General features: G+C 42.8%; 2 protein-coding genes across 2 annotated transcripts in view; both read left to right on the forward strand.

Moving 5' to 3' along the window:
* Window positions 1–22,054, forward strand: part of LOC122084424 (caltractin-like) — a 35,975-nt gene extending 13,921 nt beyond the window's left edge. Inside the window, exons 5-7 of the mRNA XM_042652650.1 lie at window positions 20,209–20,361; window positions 20,435–20,537; window positions 21,634–22,054. Coding sequence (XP_042508584.1) covers window positions 20,209–20,361; window positions 20,435–20,537; window positions 21,634–21,698 — 321 coding nt within the window. The 3' untranslated portion in view covers window positions 21,699–22,054. The remainder of the gene's footprint in view (window positions 1–20,208; window positions 20,362–20,434; window positions 20,538–21,633) is intronic.
* Window positions 22,055–24,282: 2,228 nt separating this feature from the next.
* LOC122083835 (sterol carrier protein 2-like) lies at window positions 24,283–25,652 on the forward strand. Its single transcript, XM_042651743.1, has 4 exons — window positions 24,283–24,751; window positions 24,869–24,929; window positions 25,184–25,283; window positions 25,375–25,652. Exons 1-4 carry the CDS (start codon window positions 24,623–24,625, stop codon window positions 25,454–25,456), a joined length of 372 nt encoding a protein of 123 aa, XP_042507677.1. The 5' UTR covers window positions 24,283–24,622; the 3' UTR covers window positions 25,457–25,652.
* Window positions 25,653–25,953: the final 301 nt, after the last annotated feature.

Below are 25,953 nucleotides of genomic sequence, written 5' to 3' on the forward strand. Positions count from 1 at the left end.
TGTCCGGTAGGCCCAGAGGATATGGTGTAACTCGTCTACCCATAGTCCTTTGGCGTCATCCAGTCTCTTCTTTATTCCTTGAAGCAGTGTACGGTTGGTTACCTCTATCTGCCCGTTGGTTGGTGGATAACCAACAGAGGTTTTCCTGTGGTCAATGCCGAGGGCATCACAGAACAAGTTGAAAGTCGGATTAGCGAACTGAGTTCCATTGTCCGTCACCACAACCCGAGGGATTCCAAATCTATAGACTACCGACCTTTGGAAGAAGTCCCTTACGTTCTTTTCGGTTATCGTCGCCAGGGCTTCGGCTTCTGCCCACTTTGTGAAGTAGTCCACCGCCACCACGACAAACTTCCTTTGTCTCATGGCTAGAGGGAATGGGCCTAAGATGTCGATTCCCCACATGGCGAATGGTACTGGGCTCGATAGAGATGAGAGCTCGGTAGAGTGTAGCCTAGGAATGGGGGCGAACATCTGGCACTTGACGCACTTCTTGACTAATGATTCCGCGTCCTTCCTCATTGTCAGCCAGTACAGACCCTGCCTTAGCACCTTATGTGCCAAGGCTCGGGCTCCTAGGTGTTGGCCGCATATCCCTTCATGCACCTCCCGGAGTGCGTACTCGCCATTGGCGGAATCCAGACACTTGAGGTACGGCATGGTTAACCCTATTTTGTACAGTGTCTCGTCCTTCAGAAGGAAGCATGCCGACCTCATTCTTATTTTCCTTGCCTCGTCCCTATTCTCTGGGAGCTTTCCTTCCTTGAGGTATTCGGTTATGGCATCCATCCAGCTTTGGCCGTTCTCGCCTACGGGTAGTACCTCTCGGGGTTTTTCGGTGCTTGGCTGTGATAGTACTTCGAAATACACCGATCGTCCAAGATCTGCGAAGTCGGAGGTGGCCAGCTGTGACAGTGCGTCTACACTAGCATTCTCTTCTCGTGACACCTGCCTTACCTCGAATTCCTTGAAGGCCGATATTCTCTCTCGCACCGTCTTCAAGTACTTAGCCATCCTTTGTTCTTTGGCTTCGTAGTCTCCATTCACCTGTCGTACCACGAGCTGTGAGTCACTATGCACCACCAACTCTTTCACCATCAAAGCCCGAGCCAGATTAATTCCGGCTATTAATGCTTCTTATTCTGCTTCATTGTTGAAGGCGTCGAAGTCAAACCGTAGGGCGTATTCTATCTTGAAACCCTCGGGGCTGACTAGCATGATTCCTGCGCCGCTTCCTGTGCTGTTGGAAGCGCCATCCACATACAATGTCCAAGCCTTCTCTCCTCGGTTCTCGGTAGACTCCTGGGGGTCCTCAGGGAGCGTCGTCTCAGCGATGAAGTCTGCGAGGGCCTGGGCTTTAATTGTGGTTCTCGGTTTGTACTGGATGTCGAATTCTCCCAACTCTATGGCCCAGTTTACCAAGCGACCGGACATATCCGGCCGCTGCAGTATCTTCTTCAGGGGCTGGTCTGTGAGTACGCATACCGTATGTGATTGAAAATATGGCCTCAGCTTTCTTACCGCTATCACTAGGGTATACGTCACTTTCTCTGCCTTTCTGTATCTTGTTTCGGCATCTAAAAGGGTTCGGCTGACATAGTATATTGGCCGTTGTTGCCTTCCTTCTTCCTTCGTCAGTACTGCGCTTACCGCCACTGTTGATACAGCAAGGTATAGCTGCAAGGTATCCCCAGTGTTCGGCTTTGTCAGCAGCGGGGGTGCGGCCAGGTACTCCTTCAATTGTTCAAAGGACTTTTCGCACTCCTCCGTCCATTCGAACTTTTTGGTTCCCTTCAGTGCTTTGAAGAAGGGGAGGCACCTGTCTGCCGACCGAGACATGAATCGCTCGAGGGCAGCGACCCGACCTGTTAGCTCCTGGACTTGCTTCACATTCTGGGGTGACCTCATATCCCGAATGGCTTGTTTTTTCACCGGGTTGGCTTCAATTCCCCTCTCCGAGACAATGAAGCCGAGGAACTTTCCCGAGGCTACTCAGAACGCACACTTTGCTGGGTTCAGCTTCATGCTGTATCGCCTCAGCACTTGGAACGCCTCTTCTAAGTCTTGGATGTGTCGTTCTGCCTTCAGGCTTTTTACGAGCATATCGTCCACATACACCTCCATGGTTTTGCCGATCATCCCCTTGAAGATTTTATTCACCAACCTTTGATAGGTGGCCCTTGCATTTTTTAGCCCAAAGGGCATGACTTCATAGCACTACAGTCCTCCCTCGGTCACGAAGGAAGTTTTTGGGACATCAGCCTCTGACATCTTGATCTAATTATATCCCGAGTATGCATGCATGAAGCTCAGCGCCTCGTATCCTGCCGTGGCATCAATAAGGAGGTCTATCTTCAGCAAGGGGTATGCATCCTTCGAGTAGGCCTTATTCAGGTCTGTGAAGTCGATGCAGATCCTCCACTTTCCATTTGCCTTCGGGACCATCACTACGTTGGATATCCACTCTAGGTATTGCATCTCGCGGATGAACTGGGCCTTCAGCAACTTCCCTACCTCTTCGTTTATTTTCTGCTATCTTTCGGGGGCGAAAGTCCTCTTCTTCTGTTGCACCAGCTTCTTCGTCGGGTTAACATTCAGATGATGCTCTATTACCCCTCGGTCTATTCCAGGCATGTCTGAAGCCGACCAGGCGAAGACGTCAGAGTTGTTTCGAAGGAATGAGACGAGTTTTTCTTGTTGTTGCCTTGGTATTGTAGGCCCGATCTGGAATTGCCGAGCATTTCCCCCTCCTCGGCCTCAACTTGTACCAGATCCTCAGCGGGTTCCCCTCGTTGGTAACTGGAATCATCGCGCAGATCCTCTATCGGGAGCGCCTCGCCCACCTTTTCCTTTCCCCACAAGGTGGTGGCGTAGCACCTCCTGGATGCCTCCTGATCGCCTCGACATTCCCCGACATCGTTCTTGGTTGGGAATTTCATCTTGAGATGGGGTGTGGAGACGACAACCTCTAGTAGGTTCAAACCGACCCTCCCTAGTATGGCGTTGTATGCCGAGGTAATGCCTACTACTAAGAAGTTGATCATGACCGTCGCTTAGCGATCTCCGGTGCCGGCTCTTACTGGCAACTCAATCGATCATTCCACCTTCACTGGGACACCGGAGAATCGCTGCAATGGGTGTTCGATTTTCTTTAACTTTCCCTCGTCCAGGCCCATCTTCCAGAAAGCTTCAAGGAACAGGATATCAGCTGAATTGCCGTTATCCACTAAGATCCTCTTTACTTTGCAATCCGCTATGGTCATGGTGACAACCAGGGCATCGTCGTGTGGAGTGTGTACCCCTTCTAGATCATCATCTGAGAAGGAAATAACCGTCCCGTCCTTGCCTTCTTATTTGGCCATTCCGCCATATGTACGTTTCTTGCGTAGGCTTTTGCTTTCCTGGTAGAGACTGAACTTTCTCCAGCGGCTAGGCCTCCACAGATGGTCGCTATAACTCTAGTTGGGCTCTTATTCTCGTCTCGGAGGCGACGTTCAGCTTCCTCGGGTGTCTGGTCGCTTCGCCGTTCATGATTGCCTCTACAGGTAGGCCCCCTCCTCTCATAGCGACCTCTGGCATCTCTCCGACGGTTATCCCTACGGTCATTACCGTCTTGGGCATCCTCCTTTTCGCGGTCTATAAATCGGCCTAGATATCCCCTTCGGATCATCCCTTTTATCTCCCCCTTGAGGTGCCAACAGTCTTCGGTGTCGTGGCCATGGTCTCTGTGGAAGTGGCAATATCTGTCCATGTTGCATCTCTCAGGGTGTCGCCCCATCTTTCCTGGCCACTTCATGGCCTTGGAATCCGGGGAGTCCTTTATCTGCATCAGTACCTCCGTTCGTCTCCGGTTTAGGGGTGCTTATTTCTCGAACTTCCTTGGTGGACTGGGTGCCCGACCGCGCTCAGACTTTCGTCTTTTGCCTCCTTCGGAGGGTTTGTCGTCGGCCCTTGAGAGCCTCTTCCTTACCACCTTCCTTTCGGCTTCTTCATCGGCCTGGAGGGTTTCTTCCATTTGGATGTACTTATCGCACCGAGCTCTCAGCTCGGTCAGATTCCTAGGTGTATGCTTCGTCAGGGACCTTTTCAACTCCTTATCCTTGACGCCTCCTAGCAAGGCCGTGAACTCTTCTTTCAGGTCCAGGCCTCTGATCGTGATTTTCTCTTGTTGGAAGCGCTTCATGTAGTTCCGCAGTGACTCTCCTTCCTGTTGCTTGACGTTGGTCAAATTCAACGTAGTCTTCTGAAGGGTTGGCTACTGGAGAATCCCTTCACGAAGTAGTAGCTTAGATCGCTGAAGCTGTGGATCGACTTCGTCGGCAGACGATTGTACCATAGCCTTGCCTCTCCTTTGAAGGTCAATGGCATGGCGCGACACATAATATTTTCCGAGACTCGATGGAACTGCATGGCGACCTTGAAGCCTTCCAGATGATCGACGGGGTCCCTAGACCCGTCGTATGTGTCATACTTTGGCAGGCGAAAGCCGATCGGGAGCGGGTCCCTCATGACTTCATCAGCTAAAGCCGTGTCATTAGTGAGGTCTGGCTCGCGGGCTCCCGTCTGATTTTCTGCCACCTTCTTAATCTCATCTTTCAGGTCTAAGATCATCTGCTTTAACCCCGAGTCCTTCCAAGAGTCCTTCTTGGGTCTACCTTCTTCCCTCTTAGAGTTCTACTTGAAGACGTCCTATCCTCGGTTGGCGGGGAATATTCTCTTCACGCAGGTTACATGGTAGAGTCCTTGCAATCCCTATCTGGATGGCGACACTTGTCTCGATGGGCGACGCGTGTCCTTACCCTACTGAGCGATCGATTTGGCCGTATCAACATGATTGGCGAAAAAGGATCTATGCAGCCAACCCCATTTAGCTGGGATAAGGTTGAGTTGAGTTGAGATCTTCACTGAAGCTAATAGTGTAATAGTATATTCAATTCTCTAACTGCATCGTGGGTTCCTCTGGGGGATGGAGAAGGTTTGCCGGGATTAGTTCTAATTTTCTTCCCCACCCCCCGCTTTTCCTTTTCCATCACTAATGATAATTGTGAAACAAACTAATTAGATCTGGTTTAGGTTTCCAAAATGAAGATTTTGTATCCATATAGATTGGTAAGCAAATAGAGAAAGCAAACTGTACATAGGACATGGTTGTCAAGGTGCCTAGGCGACCAAAGGCATTGGAGGGCCACTTGAGTGCTTAGGCAACAAGGCGCCCGCCTAGGTGCCCTAGTATTTTTTGTATGTATCCATTATATCTAGTATGGCAATGATATAATTATGTTTATATGTTACATCATGAATAAATTAACAGCCCATTAAAGCAAGTTAGCAACAACATTACAACAACAATAAACCCAATGAATATATGCTAGTATACTGCCTTGGTTTGCTGCTGTAGAAACAATTTCCCTGGACAGCCTTTTTCCTTTTTTAATTTTTTTTACCCGTCCCTTTCTAACCTTTCTATTTTCTTACTAAAAGAAAACAGAAATTGATTCTGATGTAGATCGAGCTTGTTAGAGAAGAGGCCTGCTGGTTCCTTTGAACCAGGTCCAATGTTGGACCAGCTAGCCCTCACCTAGGCCCATCGAGCTAGCCAAACCAAGGAAAATATTGTTCACGGGTTACCGTTCACATGAACAGTAACCCCTGCAGATTTGGTCTTGTGAAGATCTTATAGAAGCAGCCAGCTGTCCCTCATTGTTGAAGAAAGAAGCATCAAAGGAGTCCAACAGCAATTGAATTGGCGTAGTAGAGTAGGATTTATATTAATTGCTTTAATGGGTCCTACTCCGACAAGGATTTGTTTTAACTGCTTTACATATTCTTTGTTGGAGTCTTAGGTTTATTTTTGGGAAGTCTTATTTAGAGTTGGACTATGTTTTTAAGTTGTTTTTGTTGGAAAAAGTCATTAATTAGTTAGTAGCTTAAGTCCTATGTTAAGTAGGTTTCCTATTTTAAGTTGGAGTCATAAACCTCTATAAAAGGGGTATTGCTGTAACTTTGAGACAAGTTGAATAGATGAAAAATTGAGTGTTAATTGAGGAGTGTTAAGTCTTGACTGAGAGAGCTGTTATTTGAGAGAATGAGATGCCTAAAATAGAGGGTGAGATACCCAACACAACCACTTCTTCACCTTCCAACCCTCCATTTGATTTTATCTTGTTCTGAGTTGTGAGATTAGTGTTTGAAGATCATCTTCAAGACCAGCAACTATCTGAGATCAGATCATCCCAAATCAGCCAACGGATCTCTGCCAGAATTAGGGTTTTGGGTCCTAATCGACTTCCCCAAGAATTCTCAACCTAGAAGCCACTTTCCAAAGCCTTTTTAGGGGTTTGTTGGGGACAACCAAGGCTGGAACTCGACCAGGTTTGGAGCAAGGTTTAAGATCTCGCTCTCACCCCCTATCTCGCAGATAAAAAAAAGAGAGATTTGGCGAGATGTTGAGATCATGTATTTTTTCCCCATTCGACTCGGTGGTTGGTCTAGGTGATATATGGTCTTTATAGCCCTTGAAACTTGGTATGTACTCTATTTTAGGCCTTCTAAACACAATGAAAACATTAGCCTAAAATGGTACTTTGACTTTGTACCCTATGTAAGTAGTCTCTGACTCTTTAGACCCTAGACTGGTTTGCTCTATTCCACAATCCACAATCCACAATCCACAATCCACAATCCACAATCCACAATCCACACATATCACAACATAATCATAAGAATTTAAAAGACATCATAGATAATTACTTAATTGTTTGACAATTAACATTGATGTTTGATGAGTCACATTCATATGCATTGAAAATTTGAAATGATAAGATAAGCCACATAACAACATAAGGTTAGTGTTATATGCATCATTTATTTAAACAGAAAAATAAAAATTTAAAAACAGAAAAATATATTTCCCTCCATGAATCCATAGATCAGTGTTATATGCATAACATAATAAAAAAAAAAAAAAAAAAAAAAAAAAACCAATGTAAACCAACAAGTATTGTTTCCATGAAAAAATGGGTTTGAGAAGATATTTTTTTGTAATCTAAAATGGTTATTGAGAAGAAAAGTAACTCCAAATTTGAATGAGGAGGTTACATTCTACTCTTTAACCTAATTAGTGTAGGAATGGAGATCTTCAAGCAAAAACACCAAAATCCTTGCTTCTTAGTGTTTTTTTTTTCAAAAAAGTAGAGAGAGAGAGATTTGGCGAGATCTTAGTGAGATTTGGCGAGATCTCGGTCGAGTTTTTGTACAATTTATACCTCGCCGAGATCTTAAACCATGGTTTGGAGCTGGTTCCTTGGATTAATATGTGAGTTATTCAAAATCTCCAGATTTGACCTACTTTTGCCCTGATTCTGTCCAACCACATATCTTCCCAACCTGAAGGGATCTTGAGCCACTGTTTGGAGGTTTTCTTAAGTATCATCAGCCCTACACTCAACCTGAATTTTTGAGCTCCATCAGAGCTCCCTACAACCAACTACAGGAAGCCCTAATCTTGCCCAGGTTTGATACTTTGATTTGAATCTGATTTCCAGTTTTCTCCCTCTTTGTGCTTTGTTTTATTGGAGCTTTGGGGAGATCATTGGGGGTTATTGATCTCTCAATACCCTTACATTAAATTGGTATCAGAGCTATGGGTGAAAGCTTCAACCCTACATCGATGGAAGCAGTCCTCGCTGCTATACAACAACTCATTGAAAGGCTGCCATAGAAGCAAATCAGGCACAACAAACTCGATGTCCCAGACTTGCTCTACCTTCAGCACGGCATGCGTTCAATAATGGACTGTATGAAGATGAGGTAAATACTCATCAGATGGATGATAAACACAAGGTGAAGCTGGAATTGAAGGAATACAACGGAAGGCATGATCCATTCTCTTTCTATGATTGGCTCGATGCCTTGGATGACTATTTCAAGTGGTATGGCTTATCAGAGGAACGCAAGATACAAATGGCTGCGACAAAGCTCAGTAGAGGAGCTAAAGATTGGTGGTGTACCCAAAAAGATAGACTGGTACAATGACGTATGGATCCACAAACTAATGTAGAACTAGGATTGGCAAGGCCAACCTTATCCCAAACTGCAGAATACTTATCATAAGAACACCAAAAATCATGGCCTCAAAGTAGATTAAACAGATATCAAACAAGGACTGATCTCAGCACAAGACATCAGAGTATCGATTTCAATATTTAGTGCTTTGGAACCGGATTATGGAAGGGGCTAATAATAGCTGAAATAGGACTTAAACCAACTATCTAAGCTTGATTAAGGTCAGAAAAGGACCTCTTGGGCTTCACACCGCAGAGAGTCAAATAGATCAAACACCAATTCCATCAGCCTTGATCAAACACAAGACAAATCTCCATGGAGAAGACAATAGCTGCAGCCACAAATTTGTTTATCAAGATCATTCTTCCTCTAGGAGCCTCTTCCTCTTTATTTATAATATTGATGGGGGAGGGAATTACAAAATAGAAGGTTCCTAAAAAAGGAAACCAAATATTCTCGTAATACAATATTTACTAAAAACTGAAATTAGAAACTAGTTGAAAAAGGAAACTAACTACTAATGACTTGATTCAACTAATAACTTGACTCATAAGGAAACAAATATAACTCAAATCAAATCCAACTAAAAAGGAAACTAATGAAAAATGAAACAAACTAGTAATCCCGTATGCAACCTTAAAGCTCCTCTTTTAGGCCCATAAAGTGACCCATTACACTCCAAACCACATGGATTGAAGGCCCAACACATATACAACCCAACCCTAGACTTATTCCTAATAAAACAAGCCTAGTTTGGTGAATAATCTGCATCAACTCTCTCGATCTTGAATGCAGTGATAAAGGGGAAACAACATGTGAGGGGCATCCCATTGCAGATGTTGCTCCTCCATCACTTTTCAACTCCACACTAAACTGAAGTGCATCTCATGAACTCCACCAAGTTACATTTCTTGTACATACTTAAGTTACATCACATGAACTTTAAAATCAATAAATTACAACCCATGAGAAAACCTTGAGAAAACCCAATGGGGGTATATTTATTAAAGGGGATTGTGAGAGGGGGGAGTGAGAATTAATAGAATAACCATGCATCACATACATCTCATAAGATCCCATGACCAGCCCATGCCACAACACAGTCACTTTTGCATACATAAATAGTTGCATTGACAAAATAGAAGATAAACACTTTTAGTAACTACTAAATAGTTGCATTGATAGAATAGAAACTAGACACTTATAGTAACTACTAAATCCTTGCATTGACAAAATAGAAGCTAAACACTTTTAGTAACTACTAAATAACTTGTCATTCATAAAATAGAATCTATCATTAATTTCTAAAATTGCATGTACAGGAATTAGGAAAGAAGACAAGGACCAACCGCCAGCCATGGCAGAGCCACCAGCCCAGCAGCTGATCGATGGAGGGCCAGCTGAGAGGAACCAATAGACCACCCATATAGGCAGCCAAATCCAGATCTGCTGCCCCCAAGTGGGGCTGCCGTTTTGGTCTTCTCGGCCAGTAGCAGCAGGCCATGTGGCTTGCTGCCCATAAGGAGCACCCCTCCCCCTTCCTCCTTCCCGTGGCCCAGCAGCTGGTCAATGGAGGGCCGGCTGAGAGGCACCAATATACCACCCATATGGGTGGCCAAATCCAGATCTGCTGCCCCAAGTGGGGCTGTGGTATTGGTCTTCTCGGCTAGCAGCAGCAGGCCAGCCCATGAGGACCTCCCTTCTTCCTTCTCTTAAACCCAAATGGTCTGCAACAGTTGTTAAAATAAAACTTTTTAAGAAGAAGAGAGGGAGCCCTAATTACATTCATTAACCCAAATAGCGGCCACCATGGCCAACTCCCAATTATGGGGCGTTCAAATTGGATACAACAAACACTGGGAGTTGGCACCGTTTCACGTCCTAATCATTTGATTTCATTGGTTGTGTTCATCAAGATCCCTTGCTGGAATTTTTTATCTGCCTCTGTTTATGGCCAAATTGCTTTTGCTGCCATCAATTGGCGTTAGAGCCAAGGTTTGTCAATGAACCCAATGATCTAAAAATGTGTTTGTCAATGTTGTATGGGTGGTGGCCAATGATTTTCATGTAGATAGAAGTATGAAAAGGACCCCAAAAAAAAAAAAAAAAAAGGGATTTAGGAAAATTACTGTTCATGTGGCTGTGGCACTGTTCACGTGAACAGTGATTTGGGTCCACAATTTCAACAAGTTTCTATTTTGGTTAGTCCTGGGCAGCAATTTAAGAGGCAAGTTAAGTCAAGTGTTGTGCTGTAAGGTTTGGTTGTTAGTTATAATTTTATTTATTTATTTTTAAGTCTTTGTTTCCTTTTAATTTGTTTTCAAGTTGGACAATGTAATTACTTGGGGATTAAGTCTTAGACTTTCCTTTTTTTTTTTTGTGCTTAACCAAGCACTATATATTGTAACAGAGTTGCATGTGCGTGGTTAGACCCGTATGACTCGAACCAGAAACCCAAACTGAGAGGAACCAGAACTAAGCCAGGTTTTTGATCCAGATAGGGCCTTAGGGGTTGGTAGTGTTATTCTTGTCATTTGTATTTTGCTATTTCTATTTATATTGGCATTAGATACTTAGGAGAGTTTGTAAGGGAGTTTGTTTCAGTTTCCTTCTTTGAGTCAACTTCAGTCTTTAAAAGCCTATATATATATATATAACCATAGTTGTCACGGCATCAAATTGATCCAAGGCGATAGAGGGGTGGCTAATCGATTTGGCGATGAATCGCCCATGTGTCATTTTTTATTTTTCCTATTTTCTAAAGTTATTTAGTATGCTACTTTTTTATTTTTCCTATTCTCTAAAGTTATTTAGCATGTTATAAGCCTACAATATATACCCTATAACATATAAAACCAACATTAAGCAACATCAAATCATCAAAAATCAACAGCCTATCAAAATCACCCTGCATTTTACAAAAAATTGACTGCCTAGTGAATCAGGCATGACCTGGCATCTATGGCGGTGCCATGGCGACGCCTATCAGCCAATGGCCACCGCCATTTGTGAGTCACATAAATCGTAGCACTGCCATGAACTTCGTTAGGACACCAAATTGCCGCCTAGGCGACGCCATGACAACTATGTATGTAACTGATGGAGATTGAACACGGCTGAATATCAAATGAAATGTAGAATTTTCTCAAGTTGTGAGTTGCTTGGGTGTTCTGCTCTTGGAATTGGTCAATACTCCCCCCCGCTGATCTCTTTCCCCATCACTCAATTCTTCTTCTTGATTCCTTATTCTTCTTCTTTCTTTCACTATTCTGCTTACCTCTATACTCAATACTGTTACCATCATGTTGGCCTCTGATCTCCACCGCATCTCCCCTATCCCTAAGTGTAAATCCCTCAGTCTCACCCACTTGGCATTTGCCGATGACATCATGATCTTCTCTGAAGCCGACCCTCTATCTATCTCTTCCATTATGTCCTCCCTTCACTCCTTTGAATCCCTCTTTGGCCTCCCCATTAATCTTCTCAATCTAGCCTCTTCCTCTCTGGTGTCTCTATTGAGATGCAATCCCTTCTTCTTGGCATTACTGGCTTTTCCTTGGGCTCCTTACCAGTCAGATACCTGGGCCTCCCTCTTATCTCCTCTAGGCTCTTTGCCCACCATTGCTCCCCTATCCTTGATCTTCTTTGAAGGAGGTTCCAGCTTTGGAAAGGCAAACTCCTCTCCTACGTTGGTCAGCTGATTCTAATCAGATCAGCCCTCCAATCTCTTTATCTCTACTAGTCTGGGATCTTTGTCATTTCTTCTTCTACGATCAAATCCATTGAAGATCTCTTCTGTTCCTTCCTCTGGAAGGGTTCTGATTCATCTAAGTTCCTTTATCCTTTGTCTTGGGACAAGTTTTGTTTGCTCAAGTCTGAAGGAGGTCTCGGTATCAGAAGAATCAAGGAGGTCAATTCTGTGGGCATTCCTCATCTGGAAGCTTGCCTCCAAGCATCGAAGTATCTGGGTTTATTGGGTCTACTCCTCCTTGCTTACCCAAAAATCCTTTTGGACTTGCCCCATCCCTTCTGATGCCTCCTAGATTTGGCGCAAAATCCTTAGCCTCAAGCCCCTTGCCCTTGCTGCCTTTTCCATCATTATTGGAAATGGGCAGTCGACCTCCCTTTGGATGGACCCTTGGCACTCTTCTGGTATCCTCTCCTCTCTTGTCACTCCTAGGATCATCTACTCTTCTGGTCTTCTCAAATCCTCTCTTGTCTCCTCCATCCTCTCCCCTCAGGGATGGACCCCCCTCCCCCTCCCCCTCCCCCCTCTTACGGATCTGTGGGCCTTCCTCCCTCCCATTCCCCCCAGTCACCGTGGTAGGGAAGACAAATGTGTTTGGCTCCCCTCTTCCAATGGGATGTTCACCTTTGTCTCTGCTTGGTCCTTTGTGAGATCCTCTGGCCCTGTTGTCCTTTGGCGCAATTTCGTATGGTTCAAAGGTCACATTCCCTGCCACAGCTTTATCACCTGGAGATGTCTCTCCAACTGTCTCCCTACGCAATCCTTCCTTCTCCACCGTCACATTCCCATCAATCCCTCTTGTTACCTCTGCCCTCTCGGTCAAGAGGATATCTTCCACGTCTTCTTTTCTTGCCCCCTATCTTCCTTGGTTTGGAAAACTGTTCTTGCTCGTTGTTGGCCTTCTAGTAGGCTAATTCTCCCTTTTGGTAGGGAATGGATTTGGGTCGACATGACATTTGTTGGATCCTCCATATGTGATACTATTGGTAAGTTAGCCTTCTCCGCTATTATTAACCACCTTTGGATGGAGCGCAACATTCATAGATGGTCATCCAACTCCCGCTCCCCGGACAAGATTTAAACAACCATCTTTTTTTATGTTACTTCAAAAATCTAATCCCTCCATTCTATCCGCTCTCACCCGATCCCTCATTCTAGTAGAAATTCTCACATTATTTCCTCCTAGAACCTAGTCCCCTCTCCCACCACTTGATATCATCCCTCCCCTTCCCCCCCTGTTGTTACAATGGATGTTGGTCTTCTCTTCTTGGCTCTCTGATGTTTGATGCTTATTTTGTACTTTTAGTTGCTTCTTGCTTTGTTCCCCTTGGGGTTGGCTTTTCCTTGTTGGCTTATGTCTCCCCTCCCCCCCCCTTTTTCCCCTTGTATTTTCTTTTCTCTTTGGGTATAAATTTATTTATTCATTAAAAAAAAAAAAAAAAAAACATTATAATGCAATTGTGCGTGGGAAAATTTGGGGTTAATTAAGTATTTTGGTTATTAATTTTTTTCCTTATTGGTAGGGTAGGGTGTCCATCAAGTAAGTTGGGAGATTTTATTTCAGTTGCTAATTTAGGTTGGTTTCTTGTTAGGTTTTGATTTTCCTTTTTATAGCCATGTATCATGGTAGAGAAGGACAAATTTGAAGTTTTGAGAAATTGAAAATTTGAATGAAGTTTTGGCTTGAGACCATGATGAGGGCCATGATTGCTTTTCTTCTTCCCCTTCCCTGACCTTCTCTTCTTTCCCCTCTCCTTTCTTTCTTCCTTGTTCCCTGTTCTCTTTCTCTGGTTCTGTTCCAGGCGGTACTTGCAACCAGTGAAGGTGGTTCGAGCTCCCTCTATTCTGCAACTTCCAGTCTGAAACTTGGGGCATAACCTCCCTGGGGCGATTTAAACTCTAGGCTCCATCCCAAGCTCTTGCAAGTCAGAGGACAGCAGATCTGAAACCAGAACTTAGATCTAAGGGCCCGTTTGATAATGTTTCAAGAAACGCGTTTCTGCCGTTTCTGTTTCCAGAAACAGCAGAAACGGAGTAAAAAGCGTTTGATAAAACTGTTTCGTTTCACCTATTTTCAGAAATAGAAATAGAAATTTTTACTTATTTACGGTTCAAGAAACGACCTAGGCGAAACAAGCTTGTTTCGCCGTTTCTGGAAACGACTTGTGGCTATTCTTTCATTGGTTACTATCGACTTCTAAAAACATGACTCATCAAACACCTTCAATTCCGTTTCTGTTTCTAGAAACGAAAATTTATGTTTCTGCCGTTTCTTGAAACAGAAATGGCAGAAACGTTATCAAACGGGCCCTAAGTTTACCGCCATGTTCAGATCGCAGTATTCTCTTGGAATTTTTGCATCTTCTTCTGATCTGAAAGTGGTTGGAAACAATAGTGCTTTTACTCTTGATCTCTCTTCCAAAGTGTTTGATTGATTGAAGTTCTGCTGGGTGAGTTCCATCAATTGAAACCAGCAATGTTTCTGCCATGGTGAAGTCGTGAGGTTGATGATAACCAAGTATTGAACCCCACTTAAGTCCACGTTTGATTCTTATTTACCCCTAAGCCCCTGTCCCTTGTTTTATAGTAGAAGCCTTGCATTTAAACTTTATTTCAGTTTAACCCCATCACCATATTAATTTCCAGAACTGAACTTTTCCTTTAGGACTAATTCCAGATCTGTCCCCATTCAGCTATTTCACTCTAAAAGGGTTTTAAATTGTACCAGAAATGACAATATTGCCACTGGTTTGCTTAAGTTGAATTATTTTTCTTTTGTGGGCCCATAAGCGATCCGATTGAGGTTTTGGAACTTGGATCCGCATCACATCACTAGGCTGAAGAGGAGTTGATTGATCTTTTTCATATTCAATCCTTTTGGCTAGAAACTCTGGAGTTAGAATCGCTACTCTATGACGTGCTTACTTTCCAACTCCCATAGGGTGTAAAGCTACATTCTTTATTATCGTGTTCCAATTTCCCTCAAAGTATCGAGCCAGTATGTTGTGTTCTGGAGATGAAGTTGCAAGAAGTACAAAATCAATTTTTCAGATGATTTTTGGGTATGTGCACTGTGACCTGATGACAGGGGAGCCGGCAACCGAAGCCCTGGTGAATGATGGCTGCCTTCGGGACACTACCTCACTTTATTTGACCCTATTTGATGCTTTTAGGTTCCAGTCCCTTGTGTGCCTGAAGATCAAGAGTATATCCCGGAGTTCCATACCCTCCTCCTCAGCACTCTCCTCTCCACCATTAGTCCCTTTACATAAAATTCCCTAATCCTAATATTGTTATTTTTTTGTCACTACTTCTAGATTGTATATACTGTATTTTTATATATTAGCAAAATATATTATCTTGAACCACACGTGGGGATTAACTACCAAATAGGTCAAGTAGCTCTTTATAAAAATAGAATTAAAAGGAGCTTTCTGGTTGGGAATCATGCGCACAGCCTTATCCTATGAGTCTGTCTATGCTACGCGCCTGCCTTTGAGAGCCTTTCTTCTAGCTTCGTTCTGTCTTCTTTCCGATGGATCAGCCCTATTAGAGAAGGCTTCCGATTCTGTAAGACAACAGAACAAGCAATTGCTCGGGAATATCTCGAAATCAAGCGGGCAGCAAGAATAAGAATCAACCTATACTTTTTTTTTTGGATGAATAAATATATATATATATATATAAACCCGAGAGAAGAAAATATACAAGGCAAGAGGGGGGGGAATGCCTAAAGCCAGCCAAGGGAGAAGCCTAAACAAAAGGGGGGACAAAATCCTAATGGATACAACCCCTCAAGTGGGGAGAATGGAAGCTGGAAGGTTCTAGGAATCTATGATATGCCTGTTTTTGGGGGAGCCTGGGACAGTGCGGAGAGGCAGGGTTGCAATCTTGGAGGAGACCTCAAATGAGATGGCTTTCTAAATCCCGTCGAATGTGCGGGAGTTGGACGTCCATCTACGGAGGTTTCTCTCCATCCAAAGGTGATTGATGGTGGCACAGAAGGCAAGCTTGCCGATAACATCACAAATGGAGGGGCCATGGAATGTCATATCAATCCAAATTCACTCTCTTTTGAGAGGGAGAACTCTTCTGGAAGTGGGCCAACAACGAGAAAGCACTTTTTTCCAGATGGTGGAGGAGAAAGACCAGGAGAAGAACAAATGATCGATATCTTCAGTTCCTCTCCAACAGTGACAATAAGAGGGGGGACATTAATGTGATGCCGGATGAGAAAAGACTGCATAGGAAGGCAGTTGGAGAGAGCCCGCCAGGCTGTGAAGCTGTGGCGGGGGATGTGGCCTTTGAACTAGAGGACTTTGTTCCAAAGGCCGGGATGGGCCTTAGTCCTAACAAAGTTCCAGGCGGAGGAGAAACTAAACAGCTTGGTGTGAGAGGGGTTCTAGAAAATGGAATCCTCCCTATCTTTGTACCTAGAGGGGAAGGCATGGAGAGAGGACCAAATGCTGTTCAAAGAGGGAAGGGGGGGAGCCCACCCCTCATTAAGAAGGATGGAAGAGACAGAAGATAATCTGTCCAACTTGGAGGAGTAAATAGTTCTTGGACTAAGCAAATGGAGCAAGATCCCAGAGGGATGCCAATGATCCAGCCAGAGGGAGGTGGAGGCTTCATTCCCAATGGAATAGGAAATGGCCTCCAGCACCAGCGGTTTGAGATGGAGAATGCCTCGCCAAACCCAGGAAGAGTCATGGCCCGGGTTAGTAGTCCAAATGGAGTTGGACTTCAAGAGGTAGGAGTAAACCCAAGAGACTCAAATGATGTTCTGCTTGGAGACAATTCTCCAGAGAAGCTTGAGGATGCTCGCCTCATTTATGTCTTTGATTCTCCTAAGACCGAGACCTCCTTTGGATTTAGGAAGGCAAACAGTGCTCCATTTGCATGGACGAAGGAACTTGGATGTATAAGATCCTTTCCAAAGAAAAGAACTGATGAGAGACTCAATGGCTTTGATAGGGGGGGGGGGGGAGGACAAATATCCCAGACCAATAGAGGTATATAGATTGGAGCACAGATCTGGAGAGCTCAAGGCGGGCCACATAGGATAGGAGCTTGTTTTTCCAAAGCTGGAGCCTCTTGCGCAAGAGGTCAAGGATTGGGTGCAGTGGTGGCTCGAAAGCCTTGCAAGGATGAGAGGAAGGCTTAGGTATTTGACTGGGAGGGATCCCAAGGAGAAGCCCGTAATATCAAGAAGGTGAGCAATGAGGGCCTTAGAGATACCCGAGGTCAAAAGCTGGGATTTGAGGAGATTGATGCTGTGATGGAGACATCAAGGTGTACAGACGCAAGAAGAAAAAGAAACAACCATCTTTGTGGTTGGAAGAAGAAGAAAGAAGAAGAAGAAAGAAGAAGAAGAAAGAAGAAGAAGAAAAAGGAGGAAGAAAGGAGGCTCGATCCAACCTTTCCAGCGTTGGATCGAGTCCCTCTCTCTTTCCAGATTTCAGCAAATCTTGTGGGCCCCATTAGTTGTTAGTTTAGTAGTTTATTTTTTAGAATATTCTTTTCCTTGTTAGTCTTTTAATTAATTTGGAAACTACTTTATTAGTTGTTAGTTTTTAGGAAGTCTTTGTCTACTTTCCAATTGGCTTTTTTTATTTTTAGTAACTAAGTTTATTATTTATGTAATGGCCTAGGCCACGATGGGATGAAAAAAATTATTGAAAACAGCCAATGAGCAAACCTCCCCGCCCTTCTCACGATTCTCTCTCTCTCAATCTCGTCTTTCTCTCATTCTCTCTATCTTGTCCTCTCTTTCTCGCTATTCTCTCGCATCTCGTCTCTCTCTTTCATTGTCTCTGTCCTCTCGGTTCCTGTTACATCTGCTGCAGCTACTGAACAACAACAGTGGAAGACCATCTCAATCATATAAGCCCCATCTAAGCCACTGCTGAACACTTCACTAACAAACTGGGTTTCCTTCATCGATTAAAGTGGACTGCACCTCTGTTTTTTTTTTTTTTTGGGGAAGACTTCGGCTTCTTCTTTTCTCCTCAGTCCGGGACAGCAACAAAGTAAGTAATTAAACTAAACCCCCCCACCTCCATTAATCCCCTGTTATATGTTGCAGCCCATTATCATTGAAACCAGCCCCTGCCCCTTCGTTTATGCCTATTTTTCCTACTGTTTTAAGTCTTTTCTTCATTTTTATATCTCTAAAACCCTTGCTGATTTTCTTGCTGATTTTCTATTTTAGTTGGCTGCTAGAGGACATTGATTATTTGCATATCTTGTTTGGTGTCTAGATTGATTTGTGCTGAACCTAACATTCGCATGACGTTTGTTCCCTTCCCTATGTCTCCACTTGAAGCTTAAGTAAGTTTATGTGTTTTTCCGCTTAGATTGATATTGCTCATGGCTACATGTTGATTTGTCTTTATTTATTGTATGTTGAATCATGTTTTGCTGAGCATATCTAAATCCCAACCTAACCCCAAGATCCCCCTTAAGTTTGTCTTACCCTAATTGAGTCACTCTTGTAGGGACCTTAGTTGTCTAGGAAATCCCCTACATCATGCTGAGACCCGAGAGCCATTCGAAGAGTTGAAGGGATTCCATGATAGAGGAGATGGAAACATGGTCGGCTTTCGAGAAGATCATGAGATCATCCGCAAAAGCAAGATGGGTGAGGGATAAATGCTTGCATTTGGGGATAAGAGAGATGATGTGGAGGTCCATGGAATAGATCTAGAGGGAACTTCTAGACCGAGACAGAATAGGAAAGGACAGAGTGATCAGCCTTGGCGAATACCAATTAAGGAATGGAAGAAGCCTGCTGGGCTGCCATTAACAAGAACAAAGAAGCGAGGGGTGGAGATGCATGCGAAGATCCATCTGACAAAATTTGGCGGAAAGGACATTTGGAGGAGGGTGTCACAGAGGAAGTCCCAGTTGATGGAATCGAAGGCCTTATGATATCAACTTTGAGGAGGGCAGTAGGGCCATGGGATTTACGCTCGAAACCGCGGATGATTTCATGGCATAAGATGATGTTATCGGCAATGCTCCTCCCAGAGATGAATGCTGATTGATTTTGACTGATGAGGTTCTCAATGACCTTTTGGATGTAAAGGGAGAGGACTTTTGCAATGAACTTGTATACAAATTGCACAGGGAGATAGGTCTGAAGTCCTGCATAGAGGAGGCACCCTCAGTTTTGGGGATGAGACAAAGAAAGGTGTGATTTACACCACTGATTTGGCTGGGATTGAGGAAGAAACTTCTGATAGCCCGGATAAGATCATCCTTGATGATGTCCCAACACGAGGTAAATAAACCCATGCTAAACCCATCAGGCCCCGGGGCTTTGTTAGCCTTATGGGAAAGGACAATAGAGGAGATTTCTTCATCAGAGGGAATGGATTGAAGGCCGGGGAGAAGGTGGTCAGGAATGAGCTTATTGATCAGCGAGGGATGGTATGAGGGGGGTGGGGCTGGCCAGGGGGTTAAAGAGCTCAGAGAAGTAATGAGAGGCCTCAGATTTTATCTCATCCTAAGAACTAAGCATCACACCGTTTCTGGAAGAGAGGAGAGAAATGGTGTTAGCATTCATTCGAGCCTTGACAGACCGATGGAAGAAAGCACTGTTAGAATCACCCAAATCAAGCCACTTTATTCGGGATTTTTCTTGAGGAAGCTTTCTTCTTGGGCGAGAAGAGTAGAGAGCTCCTGAGAGAGGGACTTTTCCTCATCCGCTAGGAAGGGATTGAGGGGGTCGGTCTGCAGTCTTATCTGAATAGCATCCAGTCTAGACTTTTGAATGCGAAGGGAGAGGACTTTTGCAATGAACTTGTATAACAAATTGCATAGGGAGATAGGTCTGAAGTCCTGCACATAGGAGGCACCCTCAGTCTTGGGGATGAGAAAAAGAAAGGTGTGATTTACACCACTTTATTTAACCTATTCTTAATCTGAACTTAAGTAGACATCGGCCTTTTAGAAACCTAAACCCTAGATTCTTAAGCCTAGTACTAAAATCTGCAAACAGGTCTGAATCTCTCTTTTCCGCCAGACCATGTTTCAAAAAATTCCTACTCGATTTCAGGCAGCTGGGTCGGGTGTTTTCCTAATCGAATCTAGAGGTCTGAGGGATCTAGAGTTATTTGTCTCCATATTCCACTATGTTGGCTGCATTAGGGTTGGTTTAATGTCATACCATGTTAAATGAAGGAGCTTCATACTACTAGAAATTCTGAACAGATGCGTTGGTTTACATATTGTTATCACAAAAGTACAACTATGAGATCTTAGGCTTAGGCCTGCAAAAGTTTCTTTTTGTTAATAGCCAACCATTCCACGTCTCCATTTCTTAGCGTGATGTTTTCCTCTCTATTTTGATAAATTTTGATTGTTGGCTAACAGTAGTACCATCTGTTGTTCAGCAAATCAATCAAATGATTGCAGATGTTGACAAGGATGGCAGTGGTGCGATTGATTTTGACGAATTTGTGCACATGCTGACAGCCAAGATTGGAGAAAGGGATACCAAGGAGGAGCTCATGAAAGCTTTTCGCATAATTGACCAAGATAATAATGTGAAGTACCCATTATCTCAAGGCAGCTTGTTTTTTACTGTTGATAACTAACTCTTCTTTAATATGTATTCAGGGAAAGATATCTGCTAGTGATATTCAGCGTATAGCAAGGGATTTGGGTGAGAAATTTAGCGACAGAGAAATTCAAAATATGATCGATGAAGCGGACCGTGATCGTAAGTTAGCCTTTTCTGCATTAGTGATGTATTATACTCGTTTCTTTGGTTGTGCTTGAGATCAAAATTACATGCTATTTTAGGAAGTGTAAAGACCTGATTACATTTACCTGTCAAGCTAAGTATCATTGCATGTGACATGGTTATTTTCATTAGAAGAGTTCCTAATGACACACTGAGACACAGCAATTAATGCTTATTATACAAAAATTACAATTTACCCCATGAAGATAAGTGGTTTGATGAATTTCTACACTTCATGATCAATATTCTGAAGTGTTGTATTCTGTCATTATTCATAGCAGCTTTCAGTATCACTACGTGCCGCATGGCGTTTACAAGTGTTTTCTCATGATACTAATTTGATGTGACCTATTTCCATTTCAATATGACACTTCCCTTTTCCATAAACGATTAAATATTCTACTGAAATCTTGGATAACCTTTGTTGATATTTTATTCATGTTTTTAAAAGCTTTCAATGAAAATTAGAAGAAAATGTTTAAACAGGCTTTGGACAAGCTTGTCTAGTTTGGACTTGTTAGACCAGTCTTGATTGGATGCACTACTTTGTGCCATGAGTTTGATGGAACAAAACAAAACATTTAAGTTATAAATGGATGTATCATTTTTCATTATTTCATCGTTGGGGCTTATTCTCACCATCCTTGGTCTATCAAGATCTATTCATGAATTGCATCCTCTTGGTCATGATACTTTCCTATTCTGTCTGCATGTGAATTCTGTGTCCATATTATTCATGGCTTGGGAGCCTGTACAATAATTGTGTCAGCCTCCAGAATTGTTATGTTAGCAATGAAATCATCTGGGAGGATAACTTGGGTATTTATAAAAATCAATGATTTCTTCTTGACAAATCACTGCAATCAGCTTGAGTTGTAGCCTATCATAATAGATAAATAAATGAATAAAAAATTGTATCAATTGGAATCATGATTTTGAGGATTGGTATGGAATTGGCTTGATCCTTGGTTAGAATGCTAGTTTTCTTTATCCTGTGGCAATCTTTCTTTGTATCACGGCCGTACAGCAGATCACTTGTATGTAATGATTTTTATGATGATGAAATTTGCAGATGATGGTGAAGTCAATGCTGATGAGTTCGTAAGGGTGATGAGGAAAACTTCTTATGGGTATTAGAACTTTGATGTTAAAGGTCCTTGTATGTCGGTAATCATCCTGCACGCTTTTACCGTGGTACCTGGCTCCTGAAAACTGGACAGAACCCTCCTAACATAAGTGGATTTGTTATCTTTGCGTAATTTAGTTTGACAGTTCCATCTGTGGGGATTGAGTTGTTTATGTCCTGTTATATTGTATTCTCTTTACAGGACCTAATGCCAGTTAGCCTGTTTTGGGACCATGTGCTTTATTGCAATACACTGGTCTTATATGTGTATAAGCAGTTTTTATTTTGTTTGTATCTACTGAATGGTAAGAAGTGTTTTGTCATTGTTTAATGGTTTATTCTTGCAATGGATTCCTTCTTGGTGGAAGCCATGCCATTTTCTCTCCCTGATTTGCTCAATATATTTGCTTAGGGAAAGTTGCAGACCTCCCCTATGGCCTACCATGTATAAGCACGATACTCATAGCACTCACTAGGGTTTTCAAAATTCAGGAGTCTTTTAAGTCTAACGGTGTTAAAAATGAAAATGACAGTTTTGATCCCCCACTATATGCCCCGCCGGTTACAAGAATCAATCGCGAAAGCTTTTTTGACCAAAAAGTTTCATAATTCCACTTGTATAATCTTGGAGGGGGGAAATGCTGAACTGCAATTTATCAAGTGGAAGAACTCGGTTGACTGCACAGTTTCTGAAATTGAATTCTCACAAATGTGAACCCAAATTGTCCGAGTCAAGTGGAATACCATTAGAAGCCAGAAATCTTGATAGAAAAAACAATAGTGACTTTGGCTATTTTAGTTTTAGATGATTTGTTCCACACGTCTATTTGATCAATCCATTGTCTCTACCTGTTGGAAAGATATTTGCTTTCAGTATCTTCCAGTAAGGGACTGGCTGAACAACCATGTAGAACAACAAACAATGTAGCTCACTCCATGGCTAAGTGTGGGTTGAGCAGCCCCTCTACTCAGCTTAAAAAGCAAACAACCACATTGAGGTATCCAAGAAAGTTGCTTACTTATTAAAGTCGTTACTTGCGGCGATGTTTGCTTGCAAAGGAAATTTAGAGTGAAGGAAAATGAATTGTTTACCATATTTAGTAATGATATATTTTACATGTAATTTTTACTCTATATTTTATAGCAGAGGGTTTTGATGGCGAAGCAAAATGAAATTTAATAACCAAATATGGAATGATTTGGAATGCGTGATATAGTCACATGGTGCAATGATTGTAAAAAAATGTACTTCCTTTCCCTTTAATTCCCTTAGCAACCAAACAGAGCTTGCTCAAATTTGACAAGAAGACCCAAGTCTTACAGCCCACATGGATTGGAAACTTGGAAGATTTCGGGGCCAGAGCAACCTTTTTTAATCTGCTTTCCATGTATGATACTATGGAATGTATCAAATGTCATGCTTAAATCCTTTTAAGTACAGGTATAGTAGGAGGGTAGGACACTCTATTTGTGGGATATATCTGCATCACAACCGCTCGACAAAATGGCTTCACCCACATGCGGGTGTATGTGTGTTTCACACCCCCCGTGCGTTTTTAGTAGGTTGGTCATTGGGCCTATGATGCCCAATAGGGGATGTGGTAGGATAGATTAGTAAGAAAAAAAAAAGAATACCAAATTGACGATAAAGACACAGATCGATCCATGAATCGTCATTAAAACAAAATTATCATGATTCAGAAGAGGGTTTAATTGTAATAATGCCGTCAAAATGGGGAGGTTTGAGTAATATTTGACATCCCAAGGAATGGTATGAGTATCGGGCATAACACAGGGAGGAAGTCTGTAATTTTTCCATTTATGTATTATCATTCTTTTCTGGGATACCCATTACCCCACCCTCCTCCCCCTTTTTTTTTTTTTTTATACACTTTATGACTTCTAATAAGAAGGATTCCACATGGATACTAGACGGGGAAACATAATCACTTTTGAATAACATGGTGGATGAATATAGTGTACAGGAGTGCAGATCCTATGTGATTCTTCCTGTAGGATTGATTCAGAGGCAGCTTATTAACTTCGTGTAGTTACACGGAATGCATCACCTGGTTTTGTATAGTTTGCCATGGAGTATGAACACTTCATTAGCTTTACAGAATGCATAAGCTAATGGCAAAAAGCTTGGCAAAGTTTGGGGCCTGTAGATCTATCTGATGGATCACTAACTGCTGGCTGAATTTACTCTTAACCTACGGACTGTTGATCTGTCTTCCTACCCTTCCATACTTCCTGGGTTCAAGTACCCTCCCGCACACTTGGGTGCCCAACTGAAGCATCCCCCTTTCTTGATCTCTCCTCCAAAGGCCCATCGGGCACCCAATCCCCAATTTCCTTGGGAGTCAAAATTTGAATCCATTGCTCGTACGATCACCTGGCTGTACTTGTGTAGATCTAACACCTATTTTTTTTTTTTTTTTTTCATATATATCTCCTATTCACCCTTGTAATGACATAGAGTGAGACCAATGTTAAATCCTCATATGTATATGGGTGATTGTGCGTGCGGTGGATCCAATCTCTCCAGGCCACTACAGTGACATAGTGGTCGACCCACCTTGGCACCAACAATGTATTCTTAGTCTTCTTCTCCGAGTGAAGTGCCTTTCGACACAGAAAAGACACGGTTAATGGAAACGCAAATCCCTCTACAGGCGGAGCCCGCAGTAGGCGCAAATCCATTTGTATTTTGTCAAGGAAAGGCGTCGTCGCGATGACGACTTCGCCCAATCACCCACACCCACACCCACACGGCACGCCCAGTCGCCCACACCTACTCCTATAATTTCAACTCTCTCTTACTAATGAGTTACCCATAAAAACCAGTACCGACAACAATTGTCAAACGACTTATCCATCCCGCTCCTGCAATCCTCTTGGCAGAAAGCTAGGAACAAAAAAAAATCACCCAACCATGTCGAACCAAAGCCAACTAAATTCTGCGGCGATACTGAATCAGATGAAGCTCCAACTCGCCACCGACGCTGGTAAAGTGATCTCCAAGAAGATCGGCTTTGTCTATCAGCTCAACATCGCCCCCAAGGTCCCTTATCCTTCCCTTGCTTTCTTCTTCTTCTTCTTCTTCTTCCTCTTCTTCCTCTTCTTTTGACACCCTAGTTGAGTTCTGATTGCGCTCTTCTTTAAATGTTTCTTTAATCAGAAAATTGGAACCGATGAGGAGATTTACATCGTTAACCTTAAGAAAGGAGAAGTTACTAAAGGTTAGTGAGTATCCATTCCCCTTCTGCATTGACTCTACCAACGACTGGGTGGAGAAGGAGGAAATCAAAAGCTTGAAGCTGTTGATTTAACTATATGCTTTTTATTTTCCCCCTTTTAGAACAGAAAAATTCAATTTTGATAGAGGATTTGGTCATGATTCTGTTCTGCTTCATATCTGTGAATAAAGTTAGTATTTTTTGGGTTTTGATGGTTTCGTCCTCCTTTCTCCCTCCTCTTGATTTTGGAAATTCAGGTCCTTATGAAGGCAAGCCTGATACCATTTTTTCCTTCAAGGATGCTGATTTTGTGAAGATTGCCACAGGGAAGATGAAACCTCAGGTGGCTTTCATGAGGTATAAATAATCTTCCCCAGTTCTTCCATGGTTGTTTCAGTAGCCTTCTGTTTGTTTCATTTCTATTTTGTTTTCTTAAAATGGAATACAGGGGAGCCATGAAGATTAAGGGTAGTCTGAGCGCTGCCCAGAAGTTCCATCCTGACGTTTTCCTAAAGCAGTCCAAGCTGTGAGCAGAGCAAACTACCATCAGCTCTGGGATCTTCTTGTATCAATTTTCATTTAAAACATTACTTGTAGTCTCAATTCTCAAAGCATGGAAGGGAAGTGAAGATACTGTGAAATACCTAAACCTCTTTATCTTATATGGTAAATATGCTATTCTTTTTTTTCAAATCAAAGGAATTTTGATTCATTCAGACGTGTCAATTGGGATATTACATTCATACTTTCTAGAATGGATATTTGGTATCCGAAAATTAGCAGTTCACCTTTTGATCCAAAGACTCAAAAAAAAATTGTGATCTATATCTTTCCCTCTCGATTCAAGTTTAAGCATTTCTCGTTGATTTTGGCCCCATTTCTTTCGACTCTTGAGTCTCCACCAGTTCGAATTGGGAATTCGATTGGAAATGATGAAGGCATGGATGCAAATGGCTCTAATTTGAATTGAATGTAAGACTTTTTGTATGTGTCCCATTGGTTGTAAATGGATTCAGATTGCTTTTTG

This window comes from Macadamia integrifolia, chromosome 7, assembly GCF_013358625.1.
Source record: "Macadamia integrifolia cultivar HAES 741 chromosome 7, SCU_Mint_v3, whole genome shotgun sequence".
Classification (NCBI taxonomy): Eukaryota; Viridiplantae; Streptophyta; class Magnoliopsida; order Proteales; family Proteaceae; genus Macadamia; species Macadamia integrifolia.